The 25295-nt window shown below is 44.6% G+C and overlaps 1 protein-coding gene across 8 annotated transcripts in view; it reads left to right on the forward strand.

The window, feature by feature from the left end:
• Positions 1 to 24388, forward strand: part of ZNF385B (zinc finger protein 385B) — a 281902-nt gene extending 257514 nt beyond the window's left edge. For 4 of the 8 annotated variants that reach the window (XM_077319559.1, XM_077319561.1, XM_077319560.1 and 1 more), the window contains exons 7-10: positions 11000 to 11254; positions 16182 to 16360; positions 17358 to 17459; positions 21913 to 24351. In XM_077319559.1, the coding sequence (XP_077175674.1) occupies positions 11000 to 11254; positions 16182 to 16360; positions 17358 to 17459; positions 21913 to 22125 (749 nt within the window). In that variant the 3' untranslated portion in view covers positions 22126 to 24351. Of the gene's footprint in view, positions 1 to 10999; positions 11255 to 16181; positions 16361 to 17357; positions 17460 to 21912 lie in introns of all 8 variants that reach the window. The other 4 variants (XM_077319565.1, XM_077319566.1, XM_077319563.1 and 1 more) reach the window with 3 other exon arrangements.
• The last annotated feature ends 907 nt before the right edge of the window (positions 24389 to 25295 follow it).

Consider the following 25295-nt stretch of genomic DNA (forward strand, 5'->3'; position numbering starts at 1 on the left):
CACATGTGGGTTGAAGCGTGAAGTAGCCTCCACACCCAAATGGAACATTGTCATTTGAAGATTTTCCTAGAGTCTATGTAGGGAGTTGTCTAAACAAATGGGGAGTCGCAGATGCATAACCAGAGTTTTTCACATATGTCTATGTGTTGGAGCTGTTGTATACCTTCAGGTAAATGCGAGGAGAGAAAAACAGCCATTAGAAATTTTAGAACTGAGCAGCTACTAAATTAGAACTTCAATACTAATGAAAATTCAGATGCTCAGACTTGCTGCACTACATCAAAGTAGTCCAGGTGACATGTGATCACCTCTGAAGAAGCACATCAAGATCAGTAGTCCTGCCTCAGGACAACAGGGTATTGGCTTCCACCACTGATGACAGATGTGCATAATTTATAGCTGTGTTCTTGTGTGTGCGCTTTAATTTTGATATGGTCCTGAAATGACAGGAAGAAGGCATGGTAGAGGCATGGATTGATTGGCCCTGCACAACCCATAAATTGACTGGCAGAAGCTAGATGTCTGGTTTGGCAAAGGCTACGTTCATGCTGCCCACCTCTCGGCAGCACCCAAGGTGGAGGACCTCCCTCTGGATTACAGGGATTTCCAGGATGTTTTTGAGGGGAAAGGGTGGATCACCTGCCTCCTCACCACCCTTATGATTGTGGGATTGACTTGAAGCCAGGAGCTCGGTTAACAGTAAAGAGAGCATGTGTGCTCTCCGAGCCAGAATGGAAGGCACTCGGCAAGTTTCTGGATAAAAACCTACAATGGGAGTTCATCTGCCCCTTAATGAGCTCCACCTCTGCTCCTGTACGTGTGTCTCATGATTACTGGGCCCTGAATGACATCACCGTCAAGGACCGATACCCTCTCCTGCCCATTTCTGAACTCCTGGAGCATGTGGAAGGGCCCAAAATCTTCATCAAATTAGACTTGCATGGGGCATGCAATCTCCTGTGAATCCACAAAGGAAATGAATGGAAGACCACTTTTTGTACACATTATGGACAGTAAGAATACTTAGTCATGAATTTTTGTCTTATGCAATGCACCTTCTGTGTTTCAATGATTCATCAATGATATTTGAGAGAGAGCCAGTTTGGTGTAGTAGTTAGGAGTGCGGAATTCTAATCTGGAATGCCGGGTTCGATTCTGCGCTCCCCCACCTGCAGCCAGCTGGGTGACCTTGAGCTCACCAAGGCACTGATAAAGCTGTTCTGACTGAGCAGCAGTATCAGGGCTCTCTCAGCCTCACCCACCCCACAGGGTGTCTGTTGTGGGGAGAGGAAAGGGAAGGCAAATGTAAGCCGCTTTGAGACTCCTTCGGGAGAGAAAAGAGGCATATAAGAACCAACTCTTCTTCATTTTCTGTGATTTACTGGATGATCTCATCATTATTTAGTTTGATGATATCCTAGTGTACTCCAACAGTACAGCACAGCACACCATGTGAAACATGTGCTCCAGGTGCTTCAACAACTGCGGGAACATGGGTTGTATGTCAAACTGTTGATGTGTACCTTCTCACAACATATCATGGACTTTCTGTCACCAACAGGGAGCACAGATGGACCCCGCCAAGAGCCCCAGACTCAATAACAACTGCAATGGTTCATAGGCTTCACCAGCTATTATAGAATTTTTTTGCCCTGGTATGTGGAAATGGTGGAGCCACTGAAAAGAATCAGGACAAAATGACCCTTCCATTGGTATGGAACCACTGACCAAGTTTTTCAAATCCTGAAACAGCACTTCATGTCAGAATCTTGCCTCACCTACCCAGCCCTAGCCCGGTCCATTGTGGAAACAGACACCTCTAGCTCAGCTCTTGGTGCTGTTCTCCTTCAGCCCAACCCCAAGGGGAGCCCTCCACACTCCTGTGTATATTACTTTTGCCAGTTCTTTCTCGCCAAAAAGAACTACACAATTTGGGAGTGGGAGTTTTTGGCCATCAAAGCCATCTTTGAGACATGGCAACACCATTTGGAAGAGGCCCAACACGCGATCCGGGTATAAACGGATCATTGGAACTTGGAACACCTCCCGCCAGCCTGATACCTGAACCAGCGGCAGATCTGGTGGGCTCTCTTCTTTTCTCAGTTCCAGTTCCATATTGAGTATATTCCATGGAGCCAAAACAAGTGGGCACGCGGCCTCTCATGCAAACCCCAATACCACAGACGTCAAGGAAGGTCCCCATCTGCCACTATTGCTTGCCTCCGTTTTCTCAGCAGTTCCTGAGGGTCCAGATTTACACCAACAGGTAATGGAGCAACAGGCTGCAGACCCCTGGACTTAGGAACAGGTCTAATGGCTGCAGAAGCATCTGCAGGACCAGTCCCTATTTCATGTAAAACAAGGACTTCTGCAAGACTGTGACAGGGTGGTTCCATCCACAACCGCCCTGCGCACACAGGTGCCACACCAGATGCATGATCCTGCAGCTGGACATTTTGGGCAATATAAAACCTTACAATTGGTCACCCGGTACTCCTAGTGGCCCCAGGTAAGGGCAGATGTGTAAAAGTACTTGGCTTCCTATTCCATATGCCGCCAAGCCAAACACACCACAGGGAAGCCCTCTGGGCTGCTACAACCTCTGCTAGTACCTCAGGGGCCATGGCAAGAGGTGATATTTTACTTTGTCATGGATCTACCCCCGTCCCAAGGATTCGCCACCATCATAGTGGTGGTGGATCGTTTCATGAAAATGGCCCACCTCTTCCCATGCCGAGGTTTATCAAAGGAATGGTAGACAGCACAGTTATTCTTGGGCCATGTATTCTGGCTACATGGACTCCTGGTGCATTTGATCAGTGATAGGGGGGTGCAGTTCACCTCTCACTTTTGGCGAGACCTGCACACTGCCCTAGTTACGAAGACAGGCTTCTCCAGTGCTCATCGTCTGGAAACCGATGGTCAGATGGAATGGATAAATGGGATCATTAAACAATATTTACGTTGTTACATCTCCTACCAGCAGGAGGACTGGGCTTAGTTGCTCCCCCTGGCAGAGTTTGCATATAATAATGCAGTCCACATTTCCACTTGAATGTCCCTGTTTCAGGCTTTGTACGGTATCATCCACACTTTCTGCCTTACACCATCGAGCCACCCTTGGTGCCTCTTGCAGCAGCAAAAGAGCTTAAAGCACCACACTGAAGGATGCCCACCACACTATTGGCAGTAAAGCATGGTTATCCACAAAGCACCTGCGTACAACTTGGCCATCCAAGAAATTGGACACCCACATTGTGGGGCCGTTTGAAGTGGTGGACCAGGTTAACCCAGTTGCCTTCAAGCTTCACCTTCCTCAATCCTACCAGATCCATCCTGTTTTTCATCATTTCCTCCTTCAGCCAGTGGCAATTGAGGATCCCCCGTCACCGGCACCTGCTTTGCCAGTTCCTATCCTGGTCAATGAAGAAGAAGAGCTTCTGGTATGTCAGATCCTAGACTACCGGATTTGCCAGCGCACACTGCAATACCTCATTGATTGGGAAGGCTACAAACCTGATGACCAGTCTTGGGAACCTGTTGGAGATGTGCATGCTCCCAACCGTGTGCAGGCATTTCATGCTTGTTTCCCTGCCAGGCCTGGACCTGATCCACTGGGGGTCCCTGAGGGTGGGATGGTGTTATGCCCCCACTGCTGCCACATCCCTCAGAGCAAGAGCACACTCCCCTCCAGTTACCATGCAGCTGCCAGTGCCACTGACAGAAGGAGACGGATGGAGTGGTGGGCCTCAGGGCACAATCGAGGCACTGAACAAGAGTGGCAACAGAAGAACACTCTGCCTTGTCCACTGGCTGTGCCCTCAACTGCTCCGGCACCCCAGCCCAGACAGCTTGCTGGAGTCAGGTGGTGAAGGCAAGCAGACTTATTTATTTATTTACCTCCGCTCTCGGTTGACTCGCAGCCGTTTACAATAAAATGATAAAAACACAGTTAAACCCCTAAAAACACACCGGAGTGCCTGGCTCATGGTGTGCTGTCAAAGCAGATGGGGCCCAGATGAGGGCACTTCAACAGATGGCACCTGAGGCCCCAGATAGGGCCATTCAGATTGTTAAGGGATGTTGCACTTAAGTAAGGCAGCAACAGCATTTCCTTGTGGGTGCAACCTGTGTGTTGAACCTATCAATTGCTTTGACTTCAGTTCCTATCTTGCCTTTGCTTCAGCGAAGCTCTGCCTGCCTGACTCCTGATTTCTTGACTCCTGGTTTTTTGCTCTCAACTACGGTTTTGGTGTCTGGAGTGATTCGACTTGTGGACTCTGCCTTCCCAATGCCAGCTTGCTGGATGAGCATCCCTACAGCTTACCCTTGGACTCAGATTTCCCTTGTTAGCGTTAAGACCCGGACTGGACTTTGACTTTGCAGTTTGGTTAGCTATTAGCTCTTGACTTATTGGCCAAGGCTGTACTCTTTGGGACTTTCATCGGATGCGGACAGCTAGGCCAGCACAAGCAGAAATCTGGAAATTCCAAATTCACAAATGATTAGATGCAGATCATATTTGCCTTGGTCTTCACTTTCTGTTTTGGTGGAACTATTTCCCAGTCTGATTTACTTTGTAGGATTTGTTTTAGGGAAAATGGAGAATTGTATGGCAGTTTAGTCTCTGAGCAGTGCTATAAAAATTGATAAGCAGTAAATGTTGTTAAAGTATTTCCCTACATGAACAGCTAAGATATGCTTGGTGGCTTTCTCATAATATGTCACCTTACAAACTCATGGTCAGGAATATCTGTTGTTTTCCTCAATTTAATTAGAAACTCGTGAAAACTTATTATTGTCTGGAATCATGTATGATAAAATGTGTGAGTGAGGGAGTGAGTGTACTTTGTTGTTTGGCTGATAGTAGAAACTAGCAATAAAGCCCGTTGCACAAAAAAAAATACAGTGGACTCTAGAAAATAGTTGCTGGTGGAAAGGCCGAGGCTGTGGGACTCTGGAGGGGGGGAGAGAAGAGACACGCGTGGTTTATTGCATCTTCTTTCCAGCAGCAAGCCTGGCCACAGCAGGATTGCAAGTGGCCCACAGGTACCCCTACATCGGATAGGCTGTCCCTCAGCACAACAAAGACAGACAGAAAAATGCCTCAGTCATTTGCTGTTAGAGGCTTCCTTCACAGCAGGCCTGAAGGGAAGGGGGCTACGGAATCCTGAGCAAGAGCAGCAATTGGCCCTGAGTGGGGGAGATTCCACCAACAGGAAAAAAGGAGTCCAGTTTTATCACCTGTTGCTGGGTAGATCCCTTGGACCAAAGGGCATGCCGGTTAACTGGAGAGCTGTCCTTGATCACAACTTCCCTTGCATGTGGTAGATCAGTGGTCTGCAACCTTTTTCAGGTTGCGGCCCATTGCCAAGGGGTGGGAGAAGAGGGTGACCCGGGCCCCCTGTGCATGCACGGCAGCCCTTGCAAATGCGCGTGTGCAGACCTGCCACGCATGTGCGTTTTCACCCGGCGAGGCACAAACACGCACGCGCAGCAGTTTTGGGCATGTGTGGGAGTGCTTTGCATGCGTGTTTGTGCTCCTGGCAGAGGTGCAAACGGACATGCGCGGCAGCTCTGTACATGCGTGAAACTGCTGCACATTTGCTCCCCGTGCGTTTGCACTGCAGGTCCGCGCATGCACGTTTGTGCTGCCGGCAAGCCAGCGGCCACGCTTTCCTCTCCCCCCCCCTGCAGCAAGAAGCTTGCCGGGCCGCAAGCTAATCAACCTCTTTGGCAGCCGATGTGCTCGCGGCCTGGCGAGCTTCTCACTGCGGGAGGAGCAGAGAGAGGGAGCTGCTGCTCGCTGCTGAAGCTCTCGCGTCCCGGCACCGGGCTGCAGACCGGGGGTTGGGGACCACTGTGGTAGATGATGATGATGTCGTGACTGCATTCCAAAACTCTGCATCTGACATCATACTAATAAATTAATTCCTTGCAAGTTTGCTGTCAATTGGTTATGCTCATTGTATAGATTTCTCTTGATTTATAAAATCATGAATGATTTATTTGTATAGTGTCATCAGCATGGCATTTCAGAGAATAGCAATCTGGAAGACAGGTCTCTCCCTTGAAGAACATACAATCTAAAATTTTATGGGGGGATGAAAAGGTAACAAGTGACTACGCCTAAGCTTTAAAAGGAATCCTTGATGGCTCGTGAAGGTGTTTTATCAGTCTGGTACCATGCTGGGTACCAGAACATGCAGTTGCAAATGGCATTCACAACTTGATAAATTATTACCTCCAGTGATATTCCATGAAACCATTAAAATTGCTCTTGAGTTGTAGCCTATGGGGCATACTTGTAATTCTGACACAGCATGGTGGGCATTAGCAACAAAATGGCTTCCACAAAATGGCTGCTGAAGGAAGCGGAGTCAGCCACAAAATGATTGCCACAGGTTAACTTCCGTAGATTCCTTGAGCTGGTGGCAGCCGTTGCCTTTCCAAAACAACATTTAGAAAATTTCTACAGCCAATCAAATCTGCAGTAGTCAGCCAGAAGTCTTCCTAAGCAAAAACCCTAACTGTCCCCACCCACTTCCTAATACTATTTGGTGGATGCCAGAAGGGGTACTGATGGATGTTATGGTGCCTACAGGCACCACATTGGGGAGCCCTATTGTAGACATTCTTACTCATTGGGGAGGAAACGTTTTAAGTCCTTGTCAATTTGGAGTGTCATGTAGAGCAGGGGAGGTCAGCCTGTGGTCCTCCAGGTGTCCATGGACTAAAATTCCCATGAGCCCCTGCCAGCAAATGCTAGCAGGGGCTCATGGGAATTGTAGTCCATGGACATCTGGAGGACCACAGGTGGACTACCCCTGCTGTAGAGTGACGTTGCGTGGCAAGCAATTTTTATTAACTTTGTTTTGTTTCTACCCCCCGATTTGTTGAAATGCAAGCTAATATATCAGAGCAAATAACAGTGCAGCGACACTGTGAAAGACCCGCAGACACAATACTATCATTACACAGTGTTCTTGCTGTTACTTTACGTTGAATCCAAAGAGCAGATCTTGTCCACCCATCCTGCCTTTTGCATTCTCCCATTCCACCCCAAAAATTTGTTCCTTCTGGGAATCCAGGGATGGTATGAGTTGAAGGGCTAGCATCCTGCATAAATTACAGGTACACACCTCTTCAAATGCTGTCTTCTAGTACAGGGATAGTCAACCTGTCGTCCTCCAGATGTTCATGAACTACAATTCCCATGAGCCCCTGCCAGCAAATTCAGGGGCTCATGGGAATTGTAGTCTATGAACATCTGGAGGACAACAGATTGACTACCCCTGCTCTAGTATAAGAGCTATTTTGCATCTAGATCAGGCTTTCTCAACCAGGGTTTCATGAAACCCTGGGGTTTCTTGACAGCCCCGGAAGGGTTTTCCTAATGAGTTCAAGTTTATTAATGTTGATATATTTTTTTAAAATTTGTTAAACATTTATCGGGTGATGTGACCATATATGGTCATGTCAACCCCCCCAATGGTCAATGGTGGGCCTGGAAGGGGAGGGGCCCTGGTGTAGACATGTGCTTCCCAACCATATTCTGCACAATCGCGCCCTTTCTGGGGTTTCTGGGGTTTCATGAAGTCTGAAGAATGTTTCAGGGGTTTCTCAATGGTAAAAAAGTTGGGAAGTGCTAATCTTGATCTATAATAATAAGATAATGAAGGGGAGGGAGGTTCTTTACAGTGCAATCCTACACAGGTTACAGCCTTCCAGCCCCATTTTTATGGGATTCGGAGGGTATCACTCTGTTTCAGATTGCACTGTTAATTTTGTGTGGTTTTCTGGTATTTCGCCTGATGTTGGTATTTGTTATTTATATATCATATTAGAACGATCAAATTATTTCAAGTAGATTTGGGGGGTGGGGATTGGCTGGTGTAAGGCCACCAATGGAAGAAGGGACATATGAACCTAATTCACAATTCAGTTGCTTAGCCATTTTGCTGTATTGACTCTGGTGGCTTATTTACACTATTTGGGGAGTTTATCATTTGTCTTTATATGAGTCATTAGTCTCAGGTTAGAAGAAAAGTAATTGAATTATTAGACTAATGAAACATAATTGGAACATATTCCTAAAGAGGCAGAGCTGTTACATAGTTTTATATGTTCCATCAATAACTGCTTTATTTCCGATTTTTTTGTAGTATTTAAAAATCTCCAAAACCGTTTTGCCATTGTAGAAAAATAACACCATAGAGAAACAGTTTTCATTTGTACGTGTATTGTTTATGTATGGAAATTATCAGCTCAGGAGGGTTATAGCCAAGCTCATGACAATCCAACATTTTTCCTTTGCTGATATTTTACAGATTTATATAAGTTGTATAGTATATTTTCTCTGTATCAAAGGACTGAAAAATTAGCCAGGGTATATGTTAATTGTCATCTTATATTGTGATTAAAAATATACTTTTACAATCACTTTCAGACATTTTATTAAACTTTCACTCTCTAGTACAGCCTTTCTCAACTTTTTGTATCGTTGAGAAGCGCCTGAATTCTTCAAGTTTCAAGAACCCCTAGAAGTGGCACGATTGTGCGGACTATGGTTGGGAAGTAGAGCTGTGTACACGCCCACTTGGCACCTCTCCCATTCCCGCCCCCTCCAGGCCCATCATTGGCCATTTTGGAAGGAGAGGCAGGTTGACATGACCATATGTGGTCATATCACCTGATAACAATTTTTTTTTAAATATTGAAAATTAACTCCCACAAATTCAGGAAACCCTTCCAGGGCTGTCAAGAAACTCCAGGGTGTCCTGAAAACCTAGTTGAGAAAGCCCGCTCTAATATCAAGCGTCTGGCCACGGGTCCCGAAGTGCTGATTTGTAACACAACTTGGCTTGGTTTTCAACATCAGAATATCTTTTGTTTGAGTTAGCAAACTTGTTGTCCATGTTTAATCTTTTGATTTGTGCCACATTTTGTTTATGGGTAGCAGTGAAGATGATGCTAAACCAAAAAAAGGAACAAAACCCAACCTTAACAGGTAGGAACTCAAAAGTTGAGTTGAACAATAAAAATAATGTAAAACTTGTTAATTATTTATTATGGTGCACATTTAAAAACAGAATAAAAACTTCTTAAAAACTATACCGAACTAACATCACATAGAACCAAGGACCAAACGCCTTTCGACCCTTCCGGGTCTTCCTCAGTGGTCAAGATTATGATGATACACTCTATATAGAAATATATCTATACAGAACTCTCTATAACAGGGGTAGTCAAACTGCAGCCCTCCAGATGTCCATGGACTACAATTCCCAGAAGCCCCTGCCAGCCCCTGGTTTAGTGGGATCTATAATGTGTAAATGTTATCCTTTTTGGAGACCAATTCCTATGCTATGTCCCTAAAGTCACCACTCTTTGCTATCATTAAGTTCTGTACTCAGAGTGTAATCTCATGTGCGTCAGAAAAAGCACCATAATAAATAATTAACAAGTTTTACATTATTTTTATTGTTCAACTCAACTTTTGAGTCCCTAGCAGTGAAGATGAGCCAGGAGCGGGGATAGAAATGTGAATTTTCTCTGCATGTTCTGCTTGGGCACCCTTGCTCCTGAAATTGTTCGTAATTGCCAACAAAACAATTAACAGAGTTCCTCCTTTAAGACCTACAGGGCATGGCTCGCCTTCGTCAAACCAAGCAGCCAGTCGCTGTTGGTGCAGCCTCAAAACCTGATTGGTTTAACTCATTAGCCTCGCCTTCCTTTCCAGTAGCTGAAAGTTGAACTGAGGTTTTGTTAATGACTACTTTCATTTACAAAGCAGTGGCTTGGTCCCCAAAAACCATTTGCACAAGCAAGTCCTTGTGCATCACCTGGTCTACAGTGACCTTGCAAACCCAATTTTAAAACGATGGGGTATCTTTTCCCCCTGATGGTTTGCAAAGGAAATTTGTAATGAGTGACTAAACATTAACTATCATGGGAGCGGGGATTCAGCCATCACATCGTGCAAACAATTCATTTTAATTTCATTTCATTGTTTTAGAAAGGGCATGTTTTCTTGAAATTTGGTGAGTATAGGCAATGTTTCCAAAATTCATTTTGGGCGTAAATGTTTTGGGTTTGGGCATATTGAGTATCAGTAAAACTATTCTCCACTGAGAGAGTAGGACAGGAGTGGTCAAATTGTGGCTCTCCAGATGTCAATGGACTACAATTCCCATCAGCCTCTGCTGGCAGGGGCTCGTGGGTATTGTAGTCTGTGGACATCTGGAGAGCCACAGTTTGGCTACCACCGATGGAAAACAGTGAAGAGTAATCCTGGCTTCTGGAGTCCTCCTGAAAGTAATTCTCTTTTGTTGGCCACAGCAGTAGAATCAACTGAAAACCGTCTGCTTGAGAATCATTCTCTCAAGAGATAGTTCTTTCTCCATTTCTTTTAGTATTTTGAGGTCTGTTCTGCAGGAGAAGGAATACAGGTGCTGGTTATTGTACATCATCAGGGATAGAGCTCTGTTCTTCATGTCATCGTTGTGAAATGCAAGGGCTGTCAAACTCTTGCCCTGAACTGTATGGCCTAGTCTCAGAAGCTAAGCAGGGTCGGCTGTAGATTTGGATGGGAGGCCACCAAGGAAATCCAGGGTGGGTACGCGGAGGCAGGCAATGGCAAGCCATCTCTATTCATCTCCTGCCTTAAAAACTCTACAAGGTCACCATAAGACATCTGCAAACTTATGGCCCTTTCCACCACCACCAAACTCTGCCTAAAACAGGGTAATTTAACCCGGCCAATTTTTCAGATCATAACCTGAAGTAAAGAAAAGCCTCTGGTTATCCAGGGTCTCTGCTTCATCCTTTCTTCTTCCTTGAAGGATGCAAGAACAAATTACTCAACTGGAGAAAGGAGCTCTTGCCTCAGAATCAGTAGCTGTGTCAAGATTCCCCCCAATCTTTGGTAGAGTGGATGTGAAAGATATCACTGAATGGGAAAAAAATATGGCAACCTAACATTCTGGTTTTCTTTCAGGAGACAGGGCAAACCTGAAAGCGAATGGCTCAAGTCAGCTTCCAAATGTTCAAGTGGTCCCCGTTATATCTCCATCTGGCTCCGTGTCGGCCGCCACGGTGGGAATAGCGTCGCCCTCGACTTCCTCCAAGAGCACAAACGGGACGACCAGTGTTGTCCCCGAGTCAGAAGAAGAGAAAGCCAAAAAACTGCTTTACTGTTCATTATGCAAAGTGGCGGTGAACTCCCTTTCACAGCTAGAAGCCCATAACACGGGTAAGGATCTAGCAGAAATAACTAAATGTATAATTGTATTTTGGGAGGGGGGAGGGCGAGGACCGCACTTATAATATATATTGACATTTAGTTACTGTGGTGCGGGTATCTATTTGTCTCCAGCATTTCACCGAAAAAGAACAGACGCTTTATTTGCGGTATACAACGGCAATTACTACAGTCCTGCCTGAAGACAACACAAGAAGCATGAATTCTGCTGTTTATTAAAGGCTTTAATCTTCGGGTTATATTGAAATAGACATCTATTAGAAGCTTAGTGAAGCCCTTTCCCACGAATACGGGCCAAACGGATGGCATCTCTCAGCTTCTCAGCTGCCATCTTCTACCCCGACATGAGGAAAACCTGTGTTGTAATGCTAACGCAGAGTACTGTTTTCACTATGAAATTTCAGGGCGACCCTGTTAGATTTGCTTTAAATGTCAAATGCTGGAAAGCTACACACACATCCCATGTGCCAGTTGGCATTGAAAAAATACTTTGTTCTGTGTTTCTCCCCATTCCTAAGAAGTATACACATGCTTTCACTGTTATTGCCACAGATATGGAGCACTGGCCTGTTAGTAGGGCCATGCATATCAGTAGGGCCATGCATGTAAGGAGCATTTACACATGGCCTTTATCACAAGGAGCAGTGCTACTCAGAAAGGATGATGTATATAATGTTTTAAATGGGCATCAGGAACTGATCTCCTGAAAGGCAATCCCAAAATGTCTCTTGCCTCATTGGGGTGCAGCCAGCAATTGTCAGCAGGTTTACTTGGGAGTAAGTCCCATTTTATTCCATGGGACTTACTCCCAAGAAGGTAATTTTAGGATTACAGCTGCAGTTACACTTGGTAATCTCTAAGGCAGGGGTAGTCAAACTGCGGCCCTCCAGATGTCCATGGACTACAATTCCCAGGAGCCCCCTGCCAGCATTCGCTGGCAGGGGCTCCTGGGAATTGTAGTCCATGGACATCTGGAGGGCCGCAGTTTGACTACCCCTGCTCTAAGGCAACCTATCTCAGTTTTTTTTACCATTGAGAAACCCCTGAAACATACTTCAGGCTTCGAGAAACCCCAGCAGTGGCATCATGGTGCAGAATATGGTTGGGAAGCATAACTGTGGACACGCCCACCCAGGGCCCCTCCCCTTCCCACCCCCTCCAGGCTCATCATTGGCTGTTTGGTGGGGGCACGTGACCATATATAGTCACATCACCCGATACATGTTTAACAGATTTTTTAAATATGTAAAAACTTCATTAACTCCCACCCGTTGGAGAAACCCTTCCAGGGCCATCAAGAAATCCCAAGGGTCCATGAATCTCTGGTAGAGAAAGCCTGTTGTAAGGTGAGGCTGGACTTGAATCCGAATCGCTGTAAACCATACAGCCAAAGTGACTGTAGGAGCTGCTGCAAATTAAGTTTTGTGGGGAAGCTTTTATTCTGGAAAGGGGAAGTCATGGCTGTCTCTCATAGCAAACCGAATTGAGTTCTGTGGTACCTGGAAGATTAATAAATGTATTGTGATTTTTCATGGACTACTGCCCAGCTCATCAGATGGTCAAGTCATGCATGAATGGAATGAGGCAGGTAACCAAAGGCTTAAGCCCAGAGTGTTGCTGCTTCTTCATGAGTGTTGGAATCTCACCTGCTATTTCGTGTAGGATTTTTTTTTTTTATAAACACACTGAGAAAATAGATGCTGTTACAAATACAGTTTTTTGCTTCTGCAAAAGAAATACAATTACGCCCATGAATCTTTTTCCTTAAAGAGTATTTGAGTCATTGTTTTTATATAAAGCAGTGACGATAAAGAGCCATATGTTCTTTCTGTCCTCTTACAATGGGAACAAGCTCTATAAAATGTCCTTTTTCATGCGCTCTTTACTCCTCATTTCTGCAGACAACAAAGTCTGCTTGCAAGAGTCAAGAGAGTAGTGATTTTTTTTTTAGATGAGATAAACAAAGCTTGTTTAAAACAAACACTACTAGGACAGAAGTACACATTAGATTAAAAGGGTCATATTTCACAAACACATGTTTGCTGATCACCAGTTAAGTAGGTATTTGCTTAGGTCACTCAATAGATAAATGGAGAAGGGTAGTCCTTTGGGGACTTCATTCTCTTCTCCATCCTCAAATATTTTTCCTCCCAAGACCTAATTTCATTTCTCAGCCTCAGTTAATCAACATCAAATGAAACCAGGGTTTTACTAAATTAACCATGGTTACCAGGATTGTTATGAGTAGGGGGCCAGGGCCAATTTATCCATGTAGCACATGCTACGGTCCCCGCACTTCCAGGGGCCCCAAGCAGTGCCTTCCCCAGTAGATTAGGACCATAGCCTCTCTCCTGCCCCGTTTCCCCTCTTTAAGGGCGTACAGAGTGACACCCCTTTTTATTACGGGGTGTTCCTCCATCTCCCGTCTGGCTGCTCCCACCACAATTGTACTCTGCTAAGGCCCCGTGAATTCTTAAACTTGGATAGGTGCTATGGGCCCTGCGAATCCTTAAGCCTTTCCTGGTAGGTGCCACGCTACTAACTTCAAAGTAGGATCTGCAATCGTTATTTGAAGTTGGTTGATTGGCTGCGGTTTGTCTTGTTTGTGGTTTCATGTGACAGACTGCTCCTGGAAATCCTGGTTTAATCTTAGCTTGTACTCTAGCACTGTTCATGCTGCAAAGCAAGCTGGAATACCAGCTATTTCTCTGTAATGGAAGTAGGGAAAGAGCAATGAGAAAGAGCAACAACATTTGCTCAGGTTAACCAGTTTGGTGTAGTGGTTAAGAGTGTGGACTTCTAATCTGGCGAGCCGGGTTCGATTTTGCACTCCCCCACGTGCAGCCAGCTGGGTGACCTTGGGCTCGCCACAGCACTGATAAAGCTGTTCTGACCGGGCAGTGATATCAGGGCTCTCTCAGCCTCACCCACCTCACAGGGTGTCTGTTGTGGGGAGAGGAAAGGGAAGGTGATTGTAGGCCGCTTTGAGCCTCCTTCAGGTAGAGAAAAATGGCATATGAGAACCAACACTACTACTACTATTACTACTACTACTACTACTACTACTACTACTACTTCTAACTAGGATTTGAGTGAAAACATGAAACAGATTTATACTCGTTCATAAAGATCCGTATTGTTTACTCAGACTGGCAGTGGCTCTCAGGCAGCGGGCTTTCACATCTCATGCCGCCAGTATGTTTTGACATGAAGATACCAGGGATTGAACCTGGAACCTTCTGCATGCCAAGCAGATGCTCCACCACTGAGCATCTACCAGTAGAAAAATTGCGTTTTATATCTCACTTTTCACTGCTGAAAGGAGTTTCAAAGTGGCTTCCAATCGCCTTCCCTTCGCTCTCCCCACAAAAGATACCTTGTAAGACAGGTGGGGCTGAGAGAGCTCTGACAGGACTGCTGTGTGAGAACAGCTTCTAACAGGGCTGTGATGAGCCCAAGGTCACCCAGCTGACTGTACGTGGAGGCACGGGTAATCAACCCCGGTTTGCCAGATTAGAAGCCGCCGCTCTGAACCACTACACCACGCTAGCTCTCCAGTGATCATCTCCAAGCTGAATCCTGTTTTCACAAACAAACCATAGGCAAAGTCAACCATGAATGAAACCTCATTTTGGGGGTAAATGGGGAAATGGAGATAGGAAGAATCAGCAGGTGAGGGAAAGTTAACTCTTCCTACTAGTCCCCTGATTTTCCCTTCTAAAATCACTTCTCCACCCTTCACACGTTAATTTGGATCCCCATGTTTGCTCTTAAACTATAGTTTCACACTGACTGTTTACGCACTGGGAATTTCACTGCCCCAGCTCCCATGCAGGAGCACAAATCAGGGACAGATAAGGTTCACCAGGCCAAATGCTCCCCCATCTGGGTGCAGGAATAGGTGGGGCAACCTGCCACAACTAAAATTCCATCCTGCAGCCTGGCATGAAACCTCCAGTGCGGAAACGGTCACTATGTCTCAGCTTCTCAGATGAATTTTTCTGCACCACGGACGTGCAAGTCTTTTTTAGTGCAGTGAGCTTTATCCTTATCACTTCACAACAGAAGTGGTATTTGGACTTCCCTTTTGCTTCCCACGACACGTTAATTATATTTTCAGCGTTAAATGCTAAGTGATCTCTCATAGTTCAATATGTACTGCTGGGAAAACACCGTTCTCTAATACTTATCCTTCTCTTTTGTGTTTCGATACAAAGGGAGAAAAATAGCACTTAGATCAAGAAGGAATAAATTAGGGAACGACACCTCTCTTTCCTGGATAAGCATTTTGTCACATTTTTTTAAATTGCTTTCTTCCTCCTGTGCCAGGAACTCCAAACTGGCGGACTGTGAGAGCTGTCCTTGGATGTTCACAAAGCAGCCTTTCAGAACTTTTTTAGCATTGAGAAATCCCTGAAACGTTCTTCAGGCTTCGAGAAACCCCAGAAGTGGCATGATTGTTGCAGAATATGGTTGGGAAGCATAGCTGTGTACACGCCCACCCAAAGGCCCCTCCCCTTCTAGCCCCTCCAGGCCCATCGTTGGCCATTTTGGGAGGAGAGGGCAGTTTGACATGCCCATATATGGTTATGTCACCCAATAAATGTTTAACAAATTTTTAAAAATGTATAACCATTAATTATCTTTCACCCATTCAGAAAAACCCTTCCAAGGCCGTCAAGAAATCCCAGGGTTTCACAAAACCCTGGTTGAGAAAAAAGTCACAAAGCTTCCTACAGTTTTTGAAAAAAGGTGTTGATAAAATACTAGAATGGGGCTTGAATGCACTGAAAACTTATTTCCTCTTGGCAGAAAAGCCAGAGAAGGATGGAAATCATGTAAATATCTCACAATATCGAGAGAGTTTCTGCTTCTCACCACAGTGGTCTTTTGATTCTTTTACAAAACGGTTTGTCAGGTTCCAAGCACAAGACGATGGTGGAAGCTCGGAATGGAGCTGGCCCAATTAAATCTTACCCTAGGCCCGGATCCAGGCTGAAGACTCCAAACGGCACGAAGGGCTCGGGGTTGCAGAACAAAACGTTTCATTGTGAGATCTGTGATGTCCATGTCAATTCAGAGATTCAACTTAAGCAGGTATGTTTGAGCCCTTAAGGGAAATGATTGCTTTAGTATAACCATTTCCAGGTTCCTTGGCCATGAGTTCTTGTTGAGTTTGGGCCATGTCTGCTCTTTTCTTCTAATGCTTAACTCCCTTTGCATGTGAAGAGCTGTTATTTGATCGAGATTCCTGAATTGTAGGTCTCGAAAATGTTTAGTCAGAATTTGCTAATATCAGTTCTACATCACTGGGTTGTTCCCACAAGGAATTATGACATCTGAAATAGTAATGTGGGCATTGTACTGTTACCGGCTCATGGAAGTAATGGTAACTATGACCTCGACCATTTCTGCACTGGAGGCTTCACACTAGGTTGCAGGTTGGAGTTTGAGCTGGGGCAGGTTGCCCCGTCTCTTCCTGCTCCTGCACGGGAGAGCATTTGGCCCAGTGTACCTTGTTCACACCAGATTTTTGCTCTCACACAGGAGCTGGAGCAGTGAAGTTCCCAGTGCAGAAATGGTCTTCGTGTTCTCAGCATATCCCACGTCTTTTCAAAGCAAGAGATGTTCAGAGGTTTCACAATCCTGGAGTTAATTGGTGGTCTCCCATCCAAATACTAACCAGGGCCAATCCTGCTTAACTTTTGAGATCTGACAAGATGGAGCTAAGAACATAAGAGAAACTGTGTTGGACCAGGTCAATGGCCCATCCAGTCCAATACTCTTAGTCACACAGAGGCAAAAAACAGGGTACAATGAAGAGATCCATCATAGGGGCCAGAACTCCAGAAGCCCTCCCTTTGTGTCGTCCCCCCCCCAGGTCAGGGCATGCAATATGTAGATTTTATAAATAGTTCAATTAAAATATTCTGAATTAAACACTGAGGCTCTACTTTTCAGTTTGATCCTGTTTGCAATGAGTCATCAAACCTTATACAAAGACCGATTGATCTGTCCAGAAAGAAAGCTAAGGGATTACTCCTCTTCCAATGAGGGTGTCTTTTAAAACTCAACATCTTGTTTTAATTTTCAGCACATTTCCAGCAGAAGACACAAAGACAGAGTTGCAGGGAAGCCTACAAAACCGAAATACAGTCCTTACAACAAACTGCAGCGTAGTCCAAGTATTTTGGCAGTAAGTATTGTTTAGTAGTACTCGCTCAGCAGAGGACGTACAGCCAGAGTTCCCAATGTCGTGTCCATCATTGCCTTTCCTGTTGCCCGTGAAGGCTTTTTAGAAAGTGGGCAGGGCCAATGGAGGTTTTTGTTCAACATGGCTTCTGATTGGTCTGTGGAAGTTTGATTGGCTGTGCAGATTTTTTTTAAAGGTTTGGCAACAGGTGTCACCACAGCACAAGGATCTTCACTCTGACTGGAGGAAACATGTGGCAGCCATTGTATGGTAGGCTCCGCCTTCTGCAGCAGCCATTTTGTGTCCCACCACACGGTGTCAGAATTCTAAAGGTATCCACAGTCTCAAAAAAGTTGAGGAGCACTTACATAGAGCCAAAAGAGCCATGTGAATACCGTCTCCCCTGTTCACTGCCCTATCGAACACATGTATGTAAGATTGTAAGATGCTACAATTAATATGTAACTGTGACCTTGTGAATGACCAGAGTACCTCTGAGCATGTAGGGATGTCGTTCCCCACCACTACTGAATCTTAGCCAGCCTTTACATATATGTGGTGTTATGGGAAGGGCTTTCCCTTGTGCCTTCTCGTTCTCTCAACATGAGGCACAGTAGCTCAAGGAAGAGAGTTTGCCCAGAGGAGACCAAGCTGGCTGGGGGAAAGAGATACAACATCATTAAGAGCCCACTGCAGCTTTCAAGCCACTGAGTGAGTTGCAGCTGACTTTTGGCAGTCCCTCAGGATTCACTTGGTTTTGTAATGAGGGGAACTCATTTCACGAAGCAGGAAACAGGGCCAGCTCCCCTTGGGAAATCAGGACCCTGACGGAGGTCTCAATAGTTCCGCTGGGCCTGCAAGACGGAGTTCTTCCGCCAAGCGTATGGTTGAGGCCAGCAGAATCGAACTATGATGACATCTGCTTAGGGCCTCCCTCATCCCCCACCCCACTCCTCTCCCCCACAGGGGCCAGTGGTTTAATCTATTTTATATTAATTTGTTCTATAGTTTAAAGATTTTTAAAGGGACTTCTAATGGAAATGTGTGTTTTTATGCTGATTGTTTAATCCAGTCTGCGTTGTTTGCCTCTCTGAGGCAATCAGTTGTGAGGGGGCAGCATAGAAGTCGCCTAATAAATAAAATAAATAAATTTTCAAGACACAGCGATGAACAGAAGGGCACTGTCATTGACTGCCCCTGCATAGCAACCCTTGGCTTCCTTGGTGATCTCCAATCCAGCCTGGATTAGCTGCTAGGATCTGACTAAATGGAGCTAAAGACCCGACAAGATCAGGCTGGCTAGCTTGGATCATCCAGGTCAGGACAGCACATGATTCAGCACAGAATATATTCCTTCCCCTTACAGAGGCATTCTCTTCAGGCTTTTTCGAGCCAGTTTGATGTGGTGGTTGAAGAGTGGCAGCCTCTGATCTGGCAAGCCGGGTTTGATTCCCCACTGCTCCACGTGCAGCCAGTTTGCTGACCCCGGGGGCTAGTCACAGCCCTGTTAGAGCTGTTTCTCGGAGCTCTCTCAGCTCCACCTACCTCACAGGGTGTCTCTTGTGGGGAGAGGATAGGAATGCGATTAGAATCATAGAGTTGGAATGGATCTCAAGAGCCATCTAATCCACCCCCCTGTAGAATACAGAAAAGGGCCACAAGAACCAAGCACCAACACAATCCCTTCTGCCCCACCCACTTACAATCTTCCTAAATTAATAGAATCAGCATTTCTGTCAGATGGCCATCCAGCCTCTGCCTAAAAACTTCCAAAGAAGGAGAACCCACCACCTCCCGAGGAAGCCTGTTCCATGGAGGAACCGCTCTGTCAGTATTGTAAACTGCATTGAGACTTCCTTGGGTAGTGAAAAGCAGGGTACAAATGCCAACTCCTCTAGATCTTCTGTATTAATGTATCGGTTTCATGGTGGGAAAGCTAAAGGTGCATATTTTAGTGTAGAATCTGGTTGAGTCTCATAATTGGTATCGACATACAAGCAATAGGTTGGCTCCTAAAGGTCTCCACCAAAAAGGTTACTCTCGGGATCATGAGACCTGCAAAGGCTAAGGTGCATGTCCAACAGGGGCTGAAGTTAGGAGGGAAACTAGGTGAGATTGAGGAGAGAAGTCCATTGTGTCTGTCTTAGAAGCACACAAGATGGCTTTCCTTATCTGCTTTTAAGATGCAGCAGAACTTTGGAATATCTTTCTCAAAACGTCCCATCAGTGAAAACGGATTACCTGCTGCCAAGAGTAGGAATTTGTAGCTCTGGTTTTTCCAGGCAGTTATGTACTGGATGGTACTTAATTGCAGCGGCCGTAATTTGAGAAACGTTGATTGTCAAGGTGGTTGGCTTTTACAGCTGCGTTACAGGGGGACAACAAGGAAACCAGGGAAGCATGCAGGCGATTATGGCCAGCGTGTGTGACTGAGTTAATTCAAATGAGGTGTCTCTAAGGAGGAACCCATTGGGTTCCTCCGAAATATCACATCCATCAGTTTCATTTCAGTGTGGCCACAGACCATGGCAGACAGTACCTCCTCCTTTATGCTGCCTGCCATTTTGGATTGTCTTTATTTAATTTTGAATGTAATTGGCTGTAGGACAGGTCTTTTTTCTTCCTTGCACTCGGAATTTCTTTGGGGTAGAGATTTATTTCATGAGCAGTTGAGTATTTCTGCCTAATGTGAACACCTGTGTGATCTCCCAGTGCTTGAAAAAAGGTTCTATTTGAAACTCAGTCCTGGCCTAGAAGTGCACCGTGGTGCATAAGTGTTTACAGTATTTGTATTGTAGTTCACATTTGGAGTCAGTTTAGCTTCGTAGGTCAAGCCATTCTAGGATAAGCAGTGGACATTTTTTCCCCTCAGTTGCTTTGCTTTAATACCTCTTGTATTGTGGTTTTGAGCCAGTTTGGTGTAGTGGTTAGGAGTGTGGACTTCTAATCTGGCATGTCGGGTTCAATTCTGCATTCCCCCACATGCAGCCAGCAGGGTGACCTTGGGCTCGCCACGGCACTGATAAAACTGTTCTGACCGAGCAGTAATATCAGGGCTCTCTCAGCCTCACCTCCCTCACAGGGTGTCTGTTGTGGGGAGAGGAAAGGGAAGGGGACTGTAAGCCGCTTTGAGCCTCCTTCGTGTAGGGAAAAGCGGCATATAAGAACCAACTCTTCTTCTTCTTAGAATCATAGAATCATAGAGTTGGAAGGGGCCATACAGGCCATCTAGTCCAACCCCCTGCTCAACGCAGGATCAGCCCTAAGCATCCTAAAGCATTCTTCTTTTTCTTCTTCTTCTTCTAGCTGTAGACCCAGACTGCCAAGAGTACACCTGTGACATAAAAAAATAGAAAGAAATGGTCTTCAGAATTGCCTAGAGTTGCCAAATCCAGTGTGGGAAATTCCTGGAGATTTGGAGATGTAGAGCCTGGGTAGGAAAATTTGGGGAGGGGATGGACCTCAGTAAGGTATAATGCCATAAAGTCTGTTCTACAAAGCAGCCATTTTCTTCAGGGAGGCTGATCTCTCTGCCTATAAATTGTAAGACTGGGAGATCGACAGCCAGTCCTAACTGTATCCATATTGGAGTTGGGGAACAGACTACTGTAGGAAAGTGTACCCATAATGCCAGGCTTACTGTCTTTTAGATCATCTTTTCCACTCTTCTTTTCAGTATGTCTAATCCATACAATATGTAACCATACTGACTTACTCTAGATCAGGCTTTCTCAACCAGGGTTTCTTGATGGCCCCGGAAGGGTTCCCTGAATGGGTGGGAGTTAGTTAATTTTTAATATATTTTTTAAAATTTGTTAAACATTTATTGGGTGATGTAACCATATATGGTCATGTCAATCCCCACAATGATGGTCCCGGAGGTGGTGTGAAAGGGTAGGGCGTGGAAGGGCCTGAAAGCTATGCTTCCCAACCATATTCCAAACAATTGTGCCACTTCCGAGGTTTCTCAAACCCTGAAGTATGTTTCAGAGGTTTCTCAGCAGCAAAAAAGGTGAGAAAGGCTGCTCTAAAATATTAAGATTAATGGAAAAATGCTTATTACACTTTGATCAGTGATTCTAAAGTGAGGTGTCTTAGCCATGTGGAGAATTTTCACTCCACCTGTACAGATGCAATAATCTTTAAAAGACTGAAAACTTTGGGGTTGGATCCAATGATGGCACCATGTGAGGTCTCCATAAAGATCTTCTCAGCTTTCCCCTCCCACCAGCTGCTATTCCCGACCCTGGGAAAGTTTATTCCTGGGTCATGGGATGTGCCTGGCATTATAGTTTCATGGGTCAGGAGGCTACTCTGGAGAAGAAGAAAGAATCAAAACCATTTCCTTCTACAGTCAAATCGTAGGATCCAACCCTTTTATCCACGAGAAAATGTTTTGCAAAACCATACAAAGTGGGAAAATATCCATGCTGTTTTTATTTCTCCATCTGCATAGGCAAAACTTGCATTCCAGAAAGATCTCATTAAGCCCCTGGCACCAGCGTTCCTTTCGTCTCCTCTTGCTGCTGCAGTATCGACAACTTTGTCTCTTCCTCCTCGCCCTTCTGCTGCTTTGTTCCAGGCACCAGCGATACCCACTGCTCTCCTAAGGGCAGGGCACGGCCCCATCCGAGCTACGCCAACCTCCATTCTTTTCACACCCTACTGACATCTGAATGGGCAACATGCAACGACGGCCATCCAGATGTGAGAACAAGGTAGAAGGCAAACAAGGGTTCCCTATTATTAAGCTGCTGAATCTTGAAACCAACACATTTGCTTTGCTTCCCAGAAAACAGGATCTGGAATTCTTTGTTGACGGGTCTTCTTCACTGGACAACATAGGCTTGTTGCTGGGGGTTTGGTTTTGGTTTTTTAAGCAACTCAGATCAAAGTTTACGGAATATGTGATTGTGCACAAAACACGTCAAGGGTTCCCACGTCTGCTTCTTAACACGGACGCATGACCTGCATTGTACACAAGGAATGTGGAATATTTTCCTGACGGACTTGAAAACCGGGATCTTCCTCCCCCGTGTTGATGTTCACAGGCTCTGGAAACCAGCTGGATAGATTTCTGGCGTGGAACTAACCTAGACTGGGAGGGTGGGCGGATGAATAATCCCAGTGCTTTTAAATTACTGGTAACATCTCATGTACCGGATTGCAGCTTCTGGCTTCCTGCGTGCTCCTGTTGATAAGGAGTTGTGTAATGTTTTAGGCCTCAGTACTAGTGTATCTTGTGTAGTACTTGAGATTTTATCTCTCGTCTGATTTGAACTGTTTTAGTTGCTGTGTAAATGTTTGGGAGCAGAACAAACCTTGAAGCTTTTCTCTCTCTTTTTTTTTTTTTACAACAACGTTTTATAAATGTCATTTAATTTAACGTTTGTTTAGAAGGATTTCAGAATAGAAAGCCATATATCAAATAGTAAACATTACGACTTGTTTGCTAATTTCGTTTAACTTATTTTGTTTTTGTTTCCCCCCCCTCCTCCTTTTCGCGGGGGTCACTGACCCACCATTACAGAAGTCAGCTTCGTCATTTATATGTTTATCTCAGATTGCGCCCATTTGTTTACTGAGATGATGGGCCTGTGTATTTATTCATAAATATACATATATAAATATATATATATATTAAAATATATTTTTTTCCATTTTTAAACTTCTTTCCTATATAACTATGCCACATGAAATTGTGGCTCCCTAATGCAATAATGTACAGAAGATTTTCAAAAGGTATTTATAAAACATAATTGTCTCTTCTGTTGACTAATATATTATTGTTTTGGCCCATCCCTTGACTCCTCCTACTTTGCTTTGTAAAGGTGACTTGGATGCCGACCAACACGGTGGGTTAGATCCTTTGGCTCCGTCCTGCTTGCAAAGGCACTTTAGCAGAGGGAAACGTCCCCTGACATTGTTCCGTGTGTCTTGCATCAGAAAAAGATTTCTTCCACTGGAGGAAAATGCCTTCCATAGCAGCACAAATCCATGGGACCTAACCCAGTGTGTGTCTTCAAGGGGAAACAAGGGTAATTTCCAAAAACAAATCTGTAAAGAATAAAATATATGTGTATTTTTAAAGGCATGACTTTTTAATAAAATAACAAGGAAAAATAGTAAAATGTTTGTTTGCGAGCAAAAAAAACACAAATGGAATTGCAAACTTTGGGGGAAGTTTTATTGCCAGTGTTATTTTTTTTAAGTATAATAAATATGACAATCCAGGAAGTTAATTAAAGATAACAAAAGGAGGCAGGGAAGGAAATGCAAGTCACTTCAGTAGTTCACTGAATATGATACAGACTATTTGAAATGGTTTCTTTGTTGTTATTCTGTATAAAAAGAGCAATTATGCTAGGATTGGCAAAGAACAATCAAAATGGACACCGGCCAGAGTATTATACGACTAAAAGAAGTGGTGCAAGATCAGAAGTTGTGGAGACAGCTGAGCCATTGGTTCTCCAAGAGAATTCAACTGAATGGCTAACATCATCATCATACTGCATCAAGAGCAATTCCTGGGAGTACAACAGAAATTGCTTTTGTCCTTTTGGTACAGGTAAATACATTGGATTTTTTTGAAGATAGGGAAGAAAGAGGCAATAGGGAGGGAACAGAATGGGAGATCTGGGTGATATATTAGGGTGGCTGAATAGATCAAACTGATTGATCAAATGCAAACAAAAAAAAGTATTAAGATGCTCACGTTGGAATGATACTAAAATGTACAAGGTAAACAGATGTAAAGGAGAAATGGGATCAAGGGTACTTCGCTTGCTTCCTGTCCGTATATGTTTGTTTCTTATGGGCAGAGCACCAATGCACATATGCACTATTTTTATTAAATCTATTGAAATGGTTATGTCCCATTTCTCTCTCAATCAGCAGGACTCCTGGGGGTATTATGCACTGGGGAAAACCTTCCATATACTCTGCAAAAACTACGTCGTTTTTCTGGTTTCTACACGTGGCACCGTTTTAGACATCCAAGCCCCACTGTTATATTTTTGATTCTGTATATTACTCACTCCTCATAGCAGCAAATCCGCCTTTTCCAATTCTTTTTCTTGAAGTATTGTAAAATTGCTTTGCTACAACTTTTCCTTTAACACAGTTCCAAGGATGCTTTTTTTTTTGGCACGCATAAACATTACTGCGTTTTTTTTTCTCTGTTCCCCTGTGCTATCATGCACTAGTAGCTGAATGGAAAGCCCATGAACTACAATTACTATGAGGCTCTTCCAGCAGCATGTGGCAGAGTGGCAGTGAGGTGACATTGCTGCTGACCAGTGATCTCTCAGAACAATGGAGGAAGTTCCCCTCCCACTTGAAGATTTGTCAGCCTAAATATTTCAAATGCATAAATGTTTACTATGTTCTAGTATGGTATGGTAAATAAACCTGCAGTATCAGCACACATGCATAAATCGGAGCATTTTAAAAAGGGGTAATTTAATAGGGTCAGTGAGCTGACTTCAGTGAAGATTGGTAAGTGCATAATACCACCAAGTAACACTGTATACCAGCCTTTCTCAACTTGTTTAATATTGAGAACCCCCTGAAACATTCTTCAGGCTTCAAGAAACCCCAGAAGTGGCATAATCATGCATAATATGGTTGGGAAGCTTAGTTGTATACACACCCATCGGGGGCCCCTCTCCTTCCCACCCCTTCCAGGCCCATCGCTGGCCATTTTGGGAGGAGGGGGTGGGTCGACATTAAGGTGACCAGATTATCCCACTTTTGGAGGGACATCTCGGGGTAGCTGGCAAATTGTACTTATGTTGAAAGTAAAAAATATATATTACAATACTATTTTTGCGCTCTATG

The sequence above is a fragment of the Paroedura picta genome, chromosome 2 (genome assembly GCF_049243985.1).
Source record: "Paroedura picta isolate Pp20150507F chromosome 2, Ppicta_v3.0, whole genome shotgun sequence".
Classification (NCBI taxonomy): Eukaryota; Metazoa; Chordata; class Lepidosauria; order Squamata; family Gekkonidae; genus Paroedura; species Paroedura picta.